At 40.4% G+C, this 18,555-nt stretch overlaps 1 protein-coding gene across 3 annotated transcripts in view; it reads right to left on the bottom strand.

Annotated features, from left to right (window-relative positions):
* The window catches only part of STARD13 (StAR related lipid transfer domain containing 13), a 167,586-nt gene that overhangs the window by 21,621 nt on the left and 127,410 nt on the right, over positions 1 to 18,555 (bottom strand). For all 3 annotated transcript variants that reach the window (XM_089512512.1, XM_089512509.1, XM_089512511.1), the window contains exons 7-8: positions 9,970 to 10,129; positions 2,789 to 2,987 (exon numbers count right to left, since the gene is read on the bottom strand). In XM_089512512.1, the coding sequence (XP_089368638.1) occupies positions 2,789 to 2,987; positions 9,970 to 10,129 (359 nt within the window). The remainder of the gene's footprint in view (positions 1 to 2,788; positions 2,988 to 9,969; positions 10,130 to 18,555) is intronic.

Here is an 18,555-nt window from a genome sequence, read left to right as displayed (position 1 = left end):
TTTAAGTCAGAATCATTCAGGCCATTGTATTCCCAGTTGCCATGTACAGATGTGAGAGCTGGATAGTGAAGGAAGCAGATAGAAAGAAAAATCTACTCATTTGAAATGTGGTGCTGGAGAAGAGTACTTAGGATACCATGGACAGCCAAGAAGACAAACAAATGGATTCTTGAACAGGTCAGACCAAGGCTTTCCTTGGAAGTAAAGTTGATCAAGTTGAGAATATCATACTTTGGCCACATAATGAGAGGTCATGGATCACTAGAAAAAACAACAATGCTAGGAAATGTAGAGGGTAGAAGAAAGAGAGGAAGACCACAGACCAGATGGATAGACTAGGTCAGGGGGGGTTGTTGGCAAGGGATTGCAGGATCTGGGCAAGGCAGTGGAGGATAAGGATTCTTGGAGATGTCTCATCTTTGGGGTCACCATGAGTCGGAATTGACTTGAGGGCAGCTGAAACAACAATATATTTTCAAGTCGTATCCACTTTACCAATTTGAAAAATAGCTGGATGACCTACAGACATTAGCAATTCCTACCCAAAATCTTGATTGTGATTTCCATGTGGTTTGAGCTCAAAACTAAAGCCTGAACAAGCAAGTAGAATCTAATACCAGACAAAGGTAGGAGTACCAATGTCACATGGTCTGAGCCAGTGAGGATGAATATACACACACACACACACACACACACACACACTCAAGCCCTGTCCACTTTACCATTTTTTAAAAATAGCTGGATAATATTTTAATATATTTAATAATGATACTGATGATATTTAAATAGTTGGATGATACACAAACACACATATTACTCTTGGACTTCATTTAAAAGTTCTGAGTTAACAGTGGACCAGATCACAAATATCCTTGGACTGTGAATTTCAGATTTTGGATGATACTTTTTGGTTCAAAAATGGCATGGAGATATATATACTAGGGGCAGTTCTGTACAAAAAGTTCCATACATTAAGCACCATATTCCCGTAAAGGTTCCCCTGTACAGAAAGAATTGAGTATAAAAGTAATTGTGCATTTTCCTAAATTTTTAAAAACGTTAATAAAACCCCCCACAAGATTTATGTGGAAACTAGTTGAATGACAGAATACATCTGAACTTTAGTCAGATCAGAAGCAGACTGATTTAGCCATACCTAATCAGGCATTTAAAGCTGCATGTAAATAACTGAAGTGTCTATAATACTGTGTCTGTATATATGTGTATCTGTATAAACGAATGAATAAAAGAGATGTGGTCAGGTCCCTACTCCTATCATAGTTGCTGTTGTCATTGTCATCATCAATCATTATACATATTATTAGTAAGAGAAATATTTTTATATTTAGCCTAACCATCAAAGTGGTGAACAACATAAAATCACAAAAAAGAATCTCAGAAAAATAACAAATTATCAGTCTGAAGTACAAAAAACTCAACCAAAATAGAGACAGAAATATAAGTATGATACAAATACAGCTCTAGGCAAAACACAAAGGCTTTTATAAGCCTGCATAATTCCTGCAGAGGTCATCTGGGAGCTTCACTGCTATAGTTAAATTTTTGGGGAGTGGCGAGGTTGTGCAGTGAGCAAGGCCTTCATTTCCTTTTGAAAGTGCAATACCATAACATCACATGCTCTTCTCTAATATGCTTCTTTGCTGGCCAGTGGGGAAAGTTCAAACAACAACAACAACGTCAAAATAGGGAAGTTTGGGGAATGTCTGTACTTCTTTATAGAGTCATGGAAGTTTGATGCATGCACAAATGGTGATCCTTAAATGTTGATTAGTCAAATTCTTTCAAGTGCTACAGTTTGTTTACTCAGCTTGAATTCAAGGTTCCTTTGTAGAAATTGTATGGGTTTCCAATGTAATGGGTATCAAATTTGCCTAATATGAAAAAGATCCCTGGTTCAAAACTGGGAGGAAACATGCTATTTTTATTTCAAAATACTTGCAGAGTGTTATGTAGTGGTTTGTGTGTGGGACTAGGACTCCAGAGACAATGGTTCAAATAACTGTTTAGACACAGAAACCCACAGGGCAAATCACTCTCTCTTAGCTTCAGAGGAAAGCAATGGCAAAGCCCTTCTGAACAAATCTTACTAAGAAAGCCATCGGATAGGTTCACTTTAGGGCTACCATATGCTGGAAATGACTCAAAGCCACACTACAACTGTGCAATCAGTTCAAAGAAAGATGAAGAGAAACATTATTGTAATACATATTTTATAAACTACCCTCTACCTCAGCACCGCCACCACTGCCATCATCATACTGTCCCACTCATGTTTATGTTTTTTACTCTCAGATCACGATCAAGGCTTTTGCATGTTTGATATTACCCTAAAAGTGCTAGGGGAAGGGGCTGTTTTTCCCCTCAGTCTTACTAATATGCACCGAGGAATATTAATTCACAGCCACAGTCCTTGGCTGGAATCCTATAGATACCTTGTGCTGGCACAATGGTCTGCAACACTGGCATAAAGCACTTTTGAAAAAGTTGTATAGCAGTGTTGGGAGAACTGCAGAGTAATTTATCTCTGTAGCCAGAGAAAGTGGCCCTGCTGAGTACCACAGAAGCTGGCACAATGGGAGCTGACAGACGGCTTTTGCTGCCATTGTTGTTCCAGTGGCTGTGGCCATTTTACCTCTACAGTCATCCTGCCACCTTCTATGCTGATGTAGTTATGTGAATCAACAGAGCTGTAGTCCTTCAGTTCAAAGGCCTGATACTGCACAAAATATCCTTATTTTTTGCTAATAGATACAACCTTGGCACTTACATTGATAGATGTGGAGGAAAGTTTCTCCTAGCTTGCTAGTGAGAAGAGGCTCAGGGAGGTCTCTGAAAAACTGCTTCACCATGTCAGCCACATCATATGCGGACTGGTCTTCATAGCTGACATTTTCAGAGGAGCTTTCATTCATTTGACGTAGGGCCTGTATTCGAGATTTGACACCTGACTTCCGGAAAAGACCCACCTAAAACATATACCACAGAAAGTTAACTCAGTAGCCATTTGTCATGATCATTGGAGGGAAATTAATAATTTTATCCAAGTATTATTATTTAAAAAACCCTTGCCCTATAAGTGCCATAAGTAACAAAATATCAGCAATCCATTATATTTATTTATATATTATTTATTATTCACAACATTTATATCCCACATTTCCTTTATTGAGGTCATGGAAGTGTACACTTTGTTCCTCCTTTTCACTGTGTGTGTGTGTGCCTTCAACTCATTTCCGACTTATGGCATCCCTAAGGTGAACTTATCACAGGGTTTTCTTGGTAAGATTTCTCGCAGGAGGTTTGCCATGGCCATCCTCTGTGACTGAGCGTGTGTGACTTGCCCAAGGTCACCCAATGGGTTTTCATGGCCGAGCTGGGATTCGAACCCTGCTCTCCAGAGTCATAGTCCAACGCTCAAAGCACTATGCCATGCTGGCTTTTCTCCACTTTACCCTCCCCAAAACCCTGTGAGGCAGGTAAGCCTGAGAGAGAGAGAGAGAGAGAGAGAGAGAGAGAGAGAGAGACTTGCTGTCTTTGTTGGAAAGACTGACTTGATGGTGGGTCATATTAAAGCTCTAAATGGAGTATTAAGCTGTAATTGCTTGTTTACACATGTAAGTTAGTACCTGATGCTACACAGCACAAGTGGTAAACATGCAGAGTACATTTATTGACTTTCTGAAAAGAAATATTCCACTTAAAGCTGAACATTTGGCTTAGCAGTGCCTTCAAAGCACCCCAAGGCAGAATTTGGCACACAGAATTTGCTTTCAACTACTGTGGCAGTTGACCCTGGAAGATCTACAAAAATTAAACCTAGATAATGGAGACATTGAAATAGTCAAAGACTTCCTGTACCTTGGATCAAATATTGACCAGAATGGAGACTGTAGTCAAGAAATCAGAAGAAGAATATGAATGGAAAGGGCAGCTATGAAAGAACTAAACAAGATCCTAATGTGTAAAGATACACAACTGAGCACTACAGTTAGAATCATCCAAGCCACTGTATTCCCCATTCCCCAGATGTGAGAGATGGACAATAAAGAAAGTGAACAGGCAAAAAAACAGCTCATTTGAGATGTAGTGTTGGAGAAGAGTGCTGAGGATACCGTGGATTTCCAAAAAGACAAACACATGGATCCTGGAACAGGTCAAGCAAGAAGTTTCCCTGGAAACCAAGATGACAAAACTAAGGCTGTTGTACTTTGGCCACATCATGAGAAAGCATGACTCATTAGAAAGGACAATAATGCTAGGAAAGGTAGAAGGTAGTTGAAAGAAAGGTAGTTGAAAGAGAGGCAGTCAGAACACCAGATGGATGGACTCAATCAAGGAGGTCATGGGCCTGAATCTGCAGAACCTAAAAAGAGTAATGCAGGATAGGGGTTCTTGGCGATATCTCATCTCATGAGTTAGTGTCGACGTGAAGGCAGTTAACAATAACACGGTGGCAGTTAGCAGTATGAAATATTATTACTATCAAAGTAACATATCATTTGCCAAGCAATACCTTAGCTGGACGTGAAGGATATGATTTTCAGACTAAACTACCACCTCCTTAGCCACCCCCCTCCAACTTCCTGCTCATTTTTTTCTTGTTGCCTTTAGGTGGGAAAAGGATGTGGTAGAAAAATTAGCTACATAGGGATTCTGTAAGATATTTTTATCATCTGTTTTTTTTTTTTGCAAGTGACCGATAATTCTTCAAATAAGCTGTCTAGCATTTTTGCACAACACTGTCTTTTTACAACAATTCTCATAAATGGAATCCCTTAGGCCAATTCCTGTGCACAAACCACACTTTTATTCCCTAGTGAAGTTGTGCTACACCATTTCAGATCTATTAGACTTGTTTTTTCTTCTTCTCAGTTTGCAGTGGAAAGATGACACCATGAAAAAAAAGAGTGGGCACATTTCTGTTTTAAATTACAATACAGTACTTAGTTTTTTCTTTGCCTCTCCCATATGCTATCTTGTTAAAATTGTCATAAGGCTGCTATATGCAGAGCTGAAAGACCAAAGAGTCTGTAGGGAAATAAGTGCTACTGTGGTGTCAAAATTATTTATTAATTTATTCCAGGTGGTCAGAAAAACTTTTCCAATGGAAAAAACCTGGGACACTGAGAGCAAACAATTGCCTTCTGGTGTCTTCTGGGTGACATCCAACATTGCATAAGTCAAATTGTACTCCTGCATTGGAAATTTTAGTTCCACAATACTCCCAGCTGTACCTCTGGAAGGCCCTGGTGCTCTCAGAGCTAATTTGGGAGTGTATGCAGATTTGCAAGGGGAATCCATTCTACCGACAGCCACCATTCCATTGATCAGTTGACACAACTGGATACTGTGTGTGTGTGTGTATGCGCCTTCAGGTTGCCTGTCGACTCCATGAATTCATAGAGTTTTCTTAGGTAAGGGATACTCAGAGGTAGTTTTGCCAGTTTCTTCCTCTGTAATATCGCCTACAGCAACTGGTATTCATTGGCTATCTTGGCCCTATTCAGGTATGCAAAGAAAGGGGAGACAATGTACTAGTGCCATGACATCCATCCACCACAGTTCTGAAGAGGAGAACCTTTTTGTATCTGCAGGGCCTCCGTGGAAACCAGAATTCTGCTGTGAGGCTGGTATGCTCTTTGCCCTGTGTGTTCTTTTAATTTGCCTTTGAGCACCTGAATAGAATTCTTCTGTTTCTTTGACTCTCAGGTAGCCAAGATTTCCCCCCATCCACCCTCAAGTGCACAAATTATGATGGGAATTAAGTTGAGGCTGCAACCACACATTCATGCGCACAGACTTTCAGATGAACACTTTCCTCCATCCCCACCTCTCAAAGCACATGGGTTTAAACTTCATCAACCTCCTCCATTGTGGGAGGCAAGCAATCTAAATTGGGAAGATGACTATAATGTCTCCCCCTAGAAGGTGTCTGTCTCATTATCTCCTAATTGATATTCTAAGGGCAGTTTGCATACTGTTGGAAGACTGATGGAGAAGAGAGTGTTTGGGGATTTATTTATTTAAATACTTTTTAAAAATTCCATCTTTCCACCAAAGAACTAGTGCTTAACAAACATAACTAAAACAGATTAAAAACAAGACAGACGAACCAGTATGGACAAGGATTCAGGGAGACTAGGGGCTCGTTCCCACTATGATTTAAAGTGAATTGCTGATTGGTTTATATGACTGTCATTCTCATTTGAAACCAGTTCTGATGGTTCTTTGATATGATTTCTGTCATGATAAAGTGAGGCAAACGCAAAAAAACCAGTTTTTCCAGACACTAGTTTCCTAGTGGTTCTTTTGAAAACAATTGATTGCGAAGTATGTTCAACAAGTGGAAATGATGAATCTGAATTGCATCATTCTGGAGGGGAGGGACTAATGGCGGAGGGGTGCTTACCATCCCTCCTCAGTTTTTGGTAGATCCACCATTCTGCCCTCCCTCTCAGTGCTGCCTTTGTGCTTGTGGTGTGACATATGGGCACATTATTATTATTTTTTTAAATAAAATTGATAGAAGATTCAATTCACCCATTTTACAACTACTTGTAACCATGAGGCAAGTAGTTACAAAACCATTGAATTGCATCTTCTATCAATTTTTTTTTTAAGTTAAAAAAATATTTCCCAAGCTGGGCTACCCGGGCTGCTGCTTACATCACTGATGACATGCACAAGAATGACATGAATTTTGAAGTGGTGCAAACTAGTGGGGATGACAATCGTGCCAAAAAAGAAGCAATTACAAGGGGATAATGAAAAGATCCACTTTCAAAGTGGGAATGATGGACCTTTTGGAACTGATTTACCAACACGGAACAAAGGTGAATTGGAAACCAGTTTTAATGTAAGTGGGAATGAGCCCTAGGGTTCAAATCCCATGGAAATTGACTAGGTGACCTTGGGCATGTCACACTTTCTCAGCCTTAGAGGAAGTCAACAGTAAACCTCCATGTTCTTATCCAAATAAAGAGACAACTGTATCAATATCACTGATTCAGTTTACACCGACAACCTGATCAAAGCCCATAAAATAATCATTGCTATCAGGGTGTTTAAATGTTGAAGTAAAACTGCTTGTGTTTAAATACACTTTAATTACACCATGGGACTGGTAGGATAGGATTACTGTAAGTCAGAATTGAGTTTAAGGGACATAAAGATAACAAAAATGTTGAGGGGCCAATTTTCTGCCTACAGGATCCTCCGGGGTCATACATATTGCACAAAATGCTAAGCAAAAAAAGCAAAATTCATAGTGCCTGGAAGTCTTAATTTTAAAAAAGGGCATTTTTAAAAATTAAGCAGCATGCCCCCACCCTAGAAAACTATTCAAAAGGTGAGTTACTGCTCTGAACCCCACTATCCTTCCATACAGCCATGACTGCTGCAACTGTACTACGCAGGGGATATGGGTGTAAAGAATATAAACAAACATTATTGTCCTCAGTGAGAAAGGTTCTCCGAACTCACAGGCATCTTGCTGAAAAAACTGTCAACTGCTGTATTTTTTTTTTCCATTTTGGGACTGCTGAACAGTAAATCCAGGGGTGTTGCATGGTCAGCTGTGGCATTGTTATGGCTGTTCTGTGACATACAGATTTCTGGCTCTGATGTTGTTTATTGAGTATGCTAAAGAAAAAAAAAGTTTTGCCTTTATGTTCCTATAGCCTAAAGATAAGCTTTTATTTAGCTGGCACAGAACTGGAAATTATACTCTTAACTCTAGAGCCTCTTTATGGACACACATTGTCTCCTGTTTATGTACAATATGACTTTTAGCTGTCTCTTTCAAACGAGCACCCTGGGGCACTTATAGAACTGTCTGACATGAGAGTGGTGCCACTGCACTTTGGGAATAGCAGCAAGCAACACTTTTCTGGACTGCAGCCATTATTTATACACTGGTTGGTTCTTTTCTCAGCATTCCCTCTTTTTCTGTTTAAATGTGTTTTTCCCTGCATTGCACAAATTAGCTTCATGACTTGCCTGTGCTCTGTGGGTTGGAACAAAGGTCACAGCATGACACAACACTTGATTAATATTGGGAGTAAGTCTCTCTCTTTGCATACACAAGCTTCATTGCATCCCTTCACTTGAATAAGATATGAAGAATCAGATTTTATGAAAACAGAAAGTTTTCTTACTGCTTTCAGTCCTGATCCTACTATTCTGTGTTACAATTTAGTGATCTTTGTCTGATGTTTTCATTTCTTTCCTCTTTGGCAATGCTAGACTACAGGCCCAGATATGTTCTCAAATACAGAATACAGCATGACAGGTCTGCAGGGCATCCATTTCCATGGTTACCATGGATAAGTGAAACCATTAACAGCAAACACTATGGCCTGTTACAGACAGCCAAAATAAAGCTGCTTCAAGTCACAGTGGAGATATGGTGTTTCAATGATGCATGCGTCCTAAGAGTCCAGAAGTCGCACCAAAGCCACGCTCCAGCCCTAAGGACTGGAGCGTGGCTTTTGGGCTCTTTAGGACGCATGCATCATTGAAACACCATACCTCCACTGTGACTCGAAGCAGCTTTATTTTGGCTGTCTATTTCTTGCAGAACTTGACTATAGAGTTTTGCTGGAGGACTTCTAGAAACATCCTTTTTCCCCCTGTACATAGGTTTAAGTGTTGGACTGTGACTCTGGAGATCAGGGTTCAATTCCCAGCTCAGCCATGAAACCCACTGGGTGCCCTTGGGCAAGTCACATGCTCTCAGCCTCACGGGAAGGAAATGGCAAACCTCTTCTAAAGAAATCTTGCAAAGAAAACCCCATGATAGAGGTCACCATAAGACAGAAATGAGTTGAAGGCACACAACAACAACAACAACAACAACAACAACAACAAACTGAAACTGTGGTTACCAGTCCAATGGTGTAATTAATAATAATAATAATGTGTTTTATTTATATACCGCTATTCCAAAGATCATAGCGGTGAACAGCAAGTAAGCTAATTAGCAAGTAAGCTAATTTGCCCCCAACAGTCTGGATACTCATTTTAGCGACCTCGAAAGGATGCAAGCCTGAGTCGAGCTTGGGCCCTTTTGCTGGTCTTGAACTCACAACCTTGTGGTTTTGAGTGACTAAACACAAGCAGTTTTACTTCAACATTTAAACTCTCTGATTGTAATGATTATTTTATGGGCTTTGATCAAGTTGTCGGTGTAAACTGAATCAATGACATTAATACAGTTGTCTCTATTTGGGTAAGAACATGGAGGTCTGCTGAAATAAGCAGAATTTTAAGGTGGACCTTCACTGCTTTTCAAAACTCTCAAAAGACAGTGAACCTGCATCCATAAAGGTAGGTCCCAGCTGATGGCTACAATATTACTGGGGTAGTGAATCCCAATATTCAAATTTTAAAGATGTTATCCAGGGTGCTGAATCCTACCTCCAAAATACATCCAGCACCTTGGATAGGCCGTTTAAAGTTTGGACTAAAACCATGAGCAGATTCATCATCCCGCTGACATTGAAGCCACCTTTAATTTTTGGAAAAAAAATTGGATTTGATTATTCTCAAAGGAAGCATGTTTTCTGACAAGCTGAGACAATATACTTTTATCTCATGCTGCCCAGGAAGTTCTACATAAATTATAAATGGCAGCTGTAGGAATGGTGTTAACAGATGCCACATTTTCCATCCATAATTCTGTCTGGCTATGCTAATAGTGACTTGCATAACAGTGTTGCACAATGGCATTCTTCTGCAACACTGTGGTTGGCAAAATGGAATGGTTCCCAGATTGTTTGTTACAATTTATGTGCTGATGCTATGCAAGGCACTGCAAAACAGAAGCAAAAACAAAATGATAAAACTCAGAGCCATAAAAGCTCATCAGTAAGAAGTTTAGCTGGAAATAAAGCTGTACACACACACAAAAAGCTGTACATTCAAAACCTTAACAAAGGAAGAACCTACCTGATCCAGGCAATTATTCCGTAAATAGTGCAACGCTTGCTGTATGCCCTGTGGCAAGGGCTGCCCAGTTCTTTGCACATGGACTATTAAAGGCACACCAAAGATGTTCTTATCTTTGTAATCTGGAACTTTCATCCTCTTCATGAACTTTGGTACAGACCTGAAATATTAACAACAACAACTGAGTCTACATATGTATAATGCACACAACACTCCTCCTTTATGTAGTTTGCAGTCAAACTAGATGATACATCAGGCATGTGAAGTACATTTGATATGTGCTTTGTGATGCCTTTTAAACAGCAGTCACACAGAGATTGGGATCGAAATCAGGACTGACCCCAAAGTATGTGGGTACTGAATTGGAAGAGACCACAAGGGCCATCCAGTCCAACCCCATTTTTCCATGCAGGAACTCTCAGTCAAAGCATTCCCAATAGATGGCCATCCAGCCTCTGCTTCAAGACCTCCAAGGAAGGAGACTCCACGAAGGAGTGTGTTCCACTGTCGAACAGCCCTTACTGTCAGGAAGTTCCTCCTAATGTTGAGGCGGAATCTTTTTTCCTGGCGTTTGCATCCATTGCTCCGGGTCCTATTCTCTGGAGCAGCAGAAAACAAGCTTGCTCCCTCCTCAATATGACATCACTTCAGATACTTACTGTAAATAGGGCTATCATGTCCCCTGTTAAACTTCTCTTCTCCACGCTAAACACACCCATAGAATTCTAGAGTTGGAAGACACCCCAAGGGCTGTCCAGTCCAACCCCATTTTGCCATACTGGAACTCACAATCAAAGCATCCCCATTGACAGATGGCCATCCAGCCTCTGCTTAAAGACCTCCAAAGAAGGAGATTTCCACCAAAACTTCTGAGGAAGGAGTGTGTTCCACTTTTGAACTGCTCTTACTGTCAGGAAGTTCCTCCTAATGTTGAGCTGGAATCTCTTTTCCTGTCACTTGTATCCATTGCTCTGGGTCCTGTTCTCTGGAGCAGCAGAAAACAAAGCTAGCTCCATCCTCAATAGGACATCCTTTCAAATACTTAAACAGGACCATCATGTCACCTCTTAACCCTCTCTTCTTCAGGATAAATACCCCCAGCTCCCTAAGTCTCTCTTCATAAGACTTCATGGTTTACAGACCCTTCACCATTTTGGTCCTTCTCTTCCTACACAGGTTCCTACACAGAAAAACCTCCTTAACATACTATCCAAATGTGGGGTGATGCTGAGAGGGTGCTGTTTAACTCATGCCCTGCTTGTTGTCTTCCTACAAGCCACTAGCTTCTTCATGTGTGAAGAGAATACTGGACCAGTCAGGTCTCTGCACTAATCCAGCAAAGCTGTTCTTAAATTGTTGGTTGAGAGCTGTCATTACTGCCGAGACTACATTTTCTCTGGGACCACAATGTGTGCAGGAAATCCTATTGTTAGTTCCAATTGGAACAAGGCCATTGAATCAATAATAAACTGGTCAGCCAACCCTTTTGTAAATTCAATTGATTGAAATGGTGTACTAACAATAGAATTAAAGGTTTAAATTCTTCTCCTCATAATTTCAGTTCCAATCATCCACATCTACAACTGTTATATCTTTTCTAAAATAGGAATGTGAAATGGAACCACATATTTATTATGTAGTTATTTCTTCAAATTCTAGATGCTCTATGTATTACTGAGATTAGACCATTCCAAAATATAGTATAATGTTGCATTTTGCACATACTATGCTCTCACTAATAGATTGCCACAAGCAATCAAAGATATTTGTTCTACAAGAGTACATCCTCCATAACACAGCTTTCAGCTAGCTCACCTCAATACACTTCCTTAGCAAATGCTTGACAATTTAAAATGCAGTAAATAATGGTAGAAGATTAAACTTGAAAGCATGTAGAGTTAATTTTCTCAGTGTGGCTTATTATGTCTGTAATCTCAAATTGCATGATTTATCATTACTATTCATTTACAGAATTACAGGAATGGAACATTACATGCCAAATTCATCCTAGGTGAAGCTCTAAGGATGGATTATATATACATTCTTGGTTCTGCTCTGATTCAGTGAATTAATTTATTTAGTAAAGAAATGTGGGCAAAAGTAGCAGGTCCAGTAGGAGCCCCTTTTGTGAGAAATGTAATAAAAACATTAGTGAAGCAAGGGAGAATTCTTTGTTTGAGATGAAATGACAATTGTGATCTAAATAAATTGTGTTGTCTGAAAAGATGTGGAGTGAACAGAGTAAAACCTGTGGGTTCAGAGGAACATGATGAAGTGGACAAGCTCCTTGGATGTGTAAAGAAGACAATGTGCACTCTCGATCCCTGCCCTTCGTGGTTGACCGCCCAAGGAGGAGGTGCTTTAACTACATTGTTACGATTCATAATCAATGCATCCTTCCGGGAGAGAAAATTTCCATCTAAATTGAAATTAGCAGTGGTTAAACCGCTGCTGAAAAAACCCTCCCTGGACCCCCTGGTGAGAAACAACTATAGACCGGTCTCCCTGCTGCCATTCTTGGGCAAGGTGATCGAGAGAGTGGTTGCCTTCCAATCCAAGCTGTCTTGGATGAAACTGATTATCTGGACCCATTTCAAACCGGCTTCAGGGCGGGATACGGAGTTGTAACTGCCATGGTCGCCTTAGTCGATGATCTCCATCTGGGCATTGATAGGGGAAGTGTGACCTTGTTGGTGCTCTTGGACATCTCAGCAGCTTTCGATACCATTGACCATGGTATCCTTCTGGAGCGCCTGAGGGAGCTGCGCTCCAGTGGTTCCGATCCTACCTCTCAGGCAGATTCCAGATGGTGATGCTGGGGGACACTTGCTCCTCTAAGAGGGAACTGACATCTGGTGTCCCTCAAGGAGCTATTCTGTCCCCCATGCTGTTCAACATTTACATGAAACCGCTGGGAGAGATCATCTGGAGACATGGGGTGCGGTGTTATCAGTACGCTGATGACACAAAAATATGTTTCTCTATGTCTCCGACTGATGCAGTGACTAAGGATGGCACCTCTCCTCTGAATGCCTGCCTGGAGTCGGTAATGGGCTGGATGAGGGAAAACAAACTCAGACTGAATCCAGAGAAAACGGAAGTACTTGTGATAGGTTCCTCGGGCCTAAGGAAGGAAATTTGTCCACCTGTCCTGGACGGAGTCACACTTCCCCTGAAGTTTGCAGTTTAGGAGTACTTCTGGACTCGTCCCTGCAATTGACATCTCAAGTAGATGCGACGGCCAGAAGTGCTTGCTATCAACTTCGGTTGATACACCAACTGCGACCCTACCTAGACCGAAGGGACCTTGAAACGGTGGTACACGCTCTGGTAACCTCTCGTCTAGATTTCTGTAATGTGCTTTACATGGGGCTACCCTTGTACCAAGTTCGGAAGCTTCAGTTAGTGCAAAATATGGCAGCCAGATTGGTCACCGGTTCATCAAGGTTTGACCATATTACACCTATCTTAAAAGATCTTTACTGGCTCCCTATCTGCTTCCGGACACAGTACAAGGTGTTGGTTATTACCTATAAAGCCCTACATGGCTTGGGCCCGAGTTAAGTACGGGACTTCATCTCCCTATATAATCTGCCCCGCACTCTCAGAACATCAGGTAAGAATCTACTGGAGATAACAACCTCTAAGTATGTTGCTTCTTCGCAAAGAGCATTTTCAACATCAGCTCCGAGACTTTGGAACAGTCTCCCTGAGGAGATTCGCTTGGCGACCTCGTTAGAAATATTTAGAAAAGCGATTAAAACCGAGCTTTTTAGCTGAGCATACCCCACCTGATATAAATACCCCCTGATATGAATGACTTGCCCTGTCTGTGTATGATCCCTGCCTTGTTTGTTGATGCTGTTGTTACTGTATGATGTTGTATATTTTATTGTTTTTAGCTGCTTTTAATTGAATTATTTATGTAAACACTTTGTGCTTTTTTTAGTCTGTAACCCCGCTTTGATCCACCGGGAGAGGCGGGGAAACATAAATATTATTATTATTATTATTATTATTATTATTATTATTAACCTCTGTTCACAATATGGAATTCCCTGGGGGTGGGTGAGAGAATCATAGAGTTGGAAGAAACCCCAAGGGCCATTCAATCCAACCCCTGCCATGCAGAAGTACACACTCAAAACACTCCTGACAAACTCCCAGCCTCTGTTTAAAAACCTCCAAAGGAGGAGACTCAAGTCAACCACTCTATGAGGCAGCATGTTCTACTGTCAAACAGCTCTTACAATCAAGAAGTTCTTCCTAATGTTTAGCTGAAGTCTCATTTCCTGCAATTTGAATCCATTGCTCTGGGTCCTATTATCTGGAGCAGCAGAAAATAAGCTTGCTCCATCTTCACTTCTTCCAATATTTAAAGATGGCTATCATGTCACCCTTTAACTTTCTTTTCTCCAGGCTAAACATACTCAGCTCCCTAAGTCACTCTTCATAGGGCATGGTTTCCAGGCCTTTCACCATTTTGGTTGCCCTTTTCTGGACATGCTCCGGTTTGTCCACACCCTTCTTGAGTTGTGGTGACCAGAACTGGACACAATATTCCCAGTGAGGTTGGTCCAAAGCAGAATAGAGTGGTACTATTATGTCCCTTGATATAGGCACAATACTCCTATTGATGGAGCCTAGAATTACATTGGCCTTTCTGACAGCTGTATCACATTGGTGACTCATGTTCAGCCTGTGGTCCACTAAGATTCCTAGATTCCTTTCACATGTACTGCCATCAAGCCAGGTGTCACTCATGCTATATCTGTGCATTTCATTTTACTGACCAAGGAAGAGTTGAATAGGGTTCAGTTTCCAACAGAGATCTCCTGCTTGCTATGAAAAGAAACTATGGCATGAAACAAACTGCCCTGAAAGAGCAGGCTGGAGGTGGCTGGTTTTCCTCTGGAGGAACGCCGCAGCAGCCAAAAGAACCCAGAAAAACCGGGTTCTTCTTCAGACGCCGCACAGACATCACAAGTACACCTTTGGCGCACCTGTGATGTAAGCGATGCGCAGCGACGTTTATATGCTGCGCATTGCTTACATCACGATGGCAGCCCTCGTATAGACAGGAGGCCACCATTACAATGCAGTTGGTGCACAGTCCCTATCCCTAGAATCGCCGCCTGGACGCCACTTCTTGACGGTATGTACTGGGCCCATAATTCAATACAGAGCATGGAAGTAATTTGTTAAACATGAATCCATTACCCATAATTCATTTTAGAACAATTTTAAAGGTTATTATTTTAACTGTTGCAGCTTAAGTCCACTTGTTAATCATAAAAGCAGACTGGCTGAATCACTGGAACTTACATAATGTTTGAGTTACTGAATGGTCTCTTTATTTATGGGGCCTACTCTTCTTGAAATCAGAAATGGGTTTTATGCTAATAACAACAATTATGTTAAAGAGATGAATCACTACTATTGTTTCATGTTATTTTCATTATTTTTGAGGGGATATTTTAAAATGGATTTTAAAATTTAAAAGTAATGTGGTATTAACAATATTGCAACAAATTATTCTGGTATTTTTCAGTAAAACTATTTATATGAAAGAATGAATTTTCATTTTAACATTAACATGCTAGCATTAAAACAAATGCTTTCAAGCACATACTTAACATGCAGAAGATCCCAGACTTAATTCCTATCATCTCTGGTTTAAAAAGCAGATATGGGGAAGATCTCTATCCAAGTGTGTAGAATATCACTGCCAGTCACAGCAGAATATGCAGTCCTGGGCTACAAGGGCAAATAGGATGACTCAGGGTAGGTGGGTGTCTCCTATGGCATTGGTGTTGTAAATCGATTCTGGCTTCTAGTCTGAACTAAAAAACATAACTGTGGAGGTGCTGTACCTTTTTTGGGGAGGGGAGTGAACAGGGTTCAGCATCTCAGATAGGTCTTTGAATTAAAAACTAGAGAGGATGCACTAATCTGCTAATCTTGGGATTATTTGCCCATATGGTTTATGTTTGTCTACTCTCATTGGCAAACAGATGTCCTTCCTTCCTTCCTTCCTAAGCAAATGATACAAGCAGCAATCACCTTCTACAGGGCTTGGCCTACCATTAGGCAAAGTGCCACAGATGGTAGATCTCCCTGACTATGATAGACAATAACACACACCAAAAGTTGCTCCTCCTAAATCCCATGGTCATTACACACCTGACCTTTTGTAAGAGACACCTTCAGACCATTCTATGAATCTATTACATTACCACTTGATGATGAGTTAGCTTTTAAGATTAATTGTATTTTTAGTGATGTATTTTTCTATGTATTTTATTACTGATGTATGTGTTTTAGCGGACTGTAATCCCGCCTCAATCTATCTGGGAGAGGCGGGAAAATTATAAATAAATACATCATCATCATTATTATTATTATTAATTCCTATCCTACTGATTACAAGCACAAGAGACTGCAGTATTTGCTGGCTACTAAACTGGGCTGTTTGATAGTCTCACCTAGTTCCTTTCTTCTGTTGTACCATAGACAGGATTACTGGGAACTAGTATCTGAGCAAACAGAAAGATTGCCATTCAGTGAGTCTGTGGTTGTACAATAAGATGATGATGATGATGATGATGATGATGATGATGATGATGATGGAGTAGGACAGACAGTCTAGGACACAAGTTTACTTTAGCAGGTACTGAGTATGCATTGTTTACATAATGCATACTGGGACTGGCATTGTTGTTGTGTGCCTTCAAGTCATTTCCGACTTATGGTGAACCTTATAGTGATCCTAAGGTGAACCTATCATAGGGTTTTCTAAGGTTGAAAGTGTATGACTCACTCACATCACCCAGTGCATTTTCATGGCCAAGCGGGGAATGGAATCCTGATCTCCAGAATCCTGAATCATGCTGGCTCTCAACACTGGCACTACACTATAACCTTTGCTGGATCAGATGAACTGATGCCAGCAGCCAAAGAAGATGGTGCTCCTTATGAGAGAGATGGAATTTCTCTGGATAATGGCAACATCCACCCCTCAGCCTTCCATGCTAATTGTGTTGCAAGCAGTAACCTGGTAGGTAGAATTGGGTTAAACCAAGCCAAACCCAACCTCAACATCTGTGAGACATGTCCACGATTGTACACTTCTAATTCAGTGCTTCACATTTTCCTCCTTTCTCTTCCTTTTACGTTTAACTGGATGGGTTGCTGTCTTTGTACACAGTACAGTACATTTTCTCCATGGGTAATATCTAACACCAGAAGTTAGAATGCCATTACATTTTAAGGCTTGCTTAAAATTTTGTCTGTATTTATTCCTCTTGTTTTTTAAAATAATTATTACTTTTATTACTGTTGTAAGCTGGGAATCTCCCAGCAGTTATGGAGTCAGACTTCCTGAATTACATTTCCTGCTGTGTGACTGTAGACCAAAATGTTACAGCTTTGCTTTGATTGCCTTTGGCAGCAAAATGAGAGTAATAATCCTTAAAACTCTCATATGAGCTACTTAGATGTAAGCTAATGTCATAAAGTACTTAGCCAGAGTATGTTATGTTATAACTGATGCCAAGGATGCATTTTGTTTGTGGAATATGAAATTCATCATATGCTGTGTAACCCATAACACCATGGCTGGAAAACTGAAAATCTAAAGTCCATGACCAAATTGTTTAATAAAGTGACCATTCTTGAAGCATAACACTCTTGGATTTTCCCTTGGTGCATAATATATATACAGACTATGCACATAATGTACTATGAGAAAAGACATTACCTTTACATGTCATTTTAAAGGTAATGATAATGCAACTATTATTTTTCACAAATAACAATGACCAATAACTATGTTCTTTCTTTCTTTCTTTCTTTCTTTCTTTCTTTCTTTCTTTCTTTCTTTCAATTGTCTTTTTCTTTGACTCTCAGGTAGCCAAGATTTCCACCCATCCATCCCCAAGTGCACAAATGATGATGGGAGTTAAGTTTAATATTGTCTTCAGTGGTCATTCTGGGGCGCAGGGTGGAGATATACAATCCACAATGTCCTCAAATTCACTTTACTTGGTGTGGAGGGCATTTCCACCACATTTGGTAGCCCCCCTGATCCCCCCAAGAGTAAACCCCCCCCACACAATTTTTACAATTTCTTTTTGCCCTGAAATGCTTCAGAATGTCTACTAGGAAATATGGGGTACATTTCAGGTCAAACAAAATTGCACTATCCCTGCCTAAATCCAAGGTCCAACAGCAAGATTCAATTTTTAAAAACTATGCAATGTAGTCAAGTTTTATATTTCACAGTTCAGAAATTGGATCTCTGCAAACTAATACCAGTTTTACCACTGTTTCATATACGGCAGTGCTCCCATCAGCCCTGTGGCTGATCATAAAACTGGAATGGTAGAACAATGCCACAACTTTCTACAACTTTCAGGTAGCCAAATCTCTTTATAGCAACAACAGCTTCATTTATATACTGCTGCATACCATGCTAAGCAGTCTCCAAGAAGTTAACAACTTTAAGCTAATTGCCCCCAAGAAGCTAGGTACTCATTTTAGTGACCTTATGGGGAAATTATCTCAACAAGGATTCTCTAAGTTTAT

This window comes from Sceloporus occidentalis, unplaced genomic scaffold (assembly GCF_023333645.1).
Source record: "Sceloporus occidentalis isolate IW3139 unplaced genomic scaffold, rSceOcc1.0.p SCAF_2, whole genome shotgun sequence".
NCBI lineage: Eukaryota > Metazoa > Chordata > Lepidosauria > Squamata > Phrynosomatidae > Sceloporus > Sceloporus occidentalis.
This window is presented reverse-complemented; position numbering and strand designations above follow the sequence as displayed.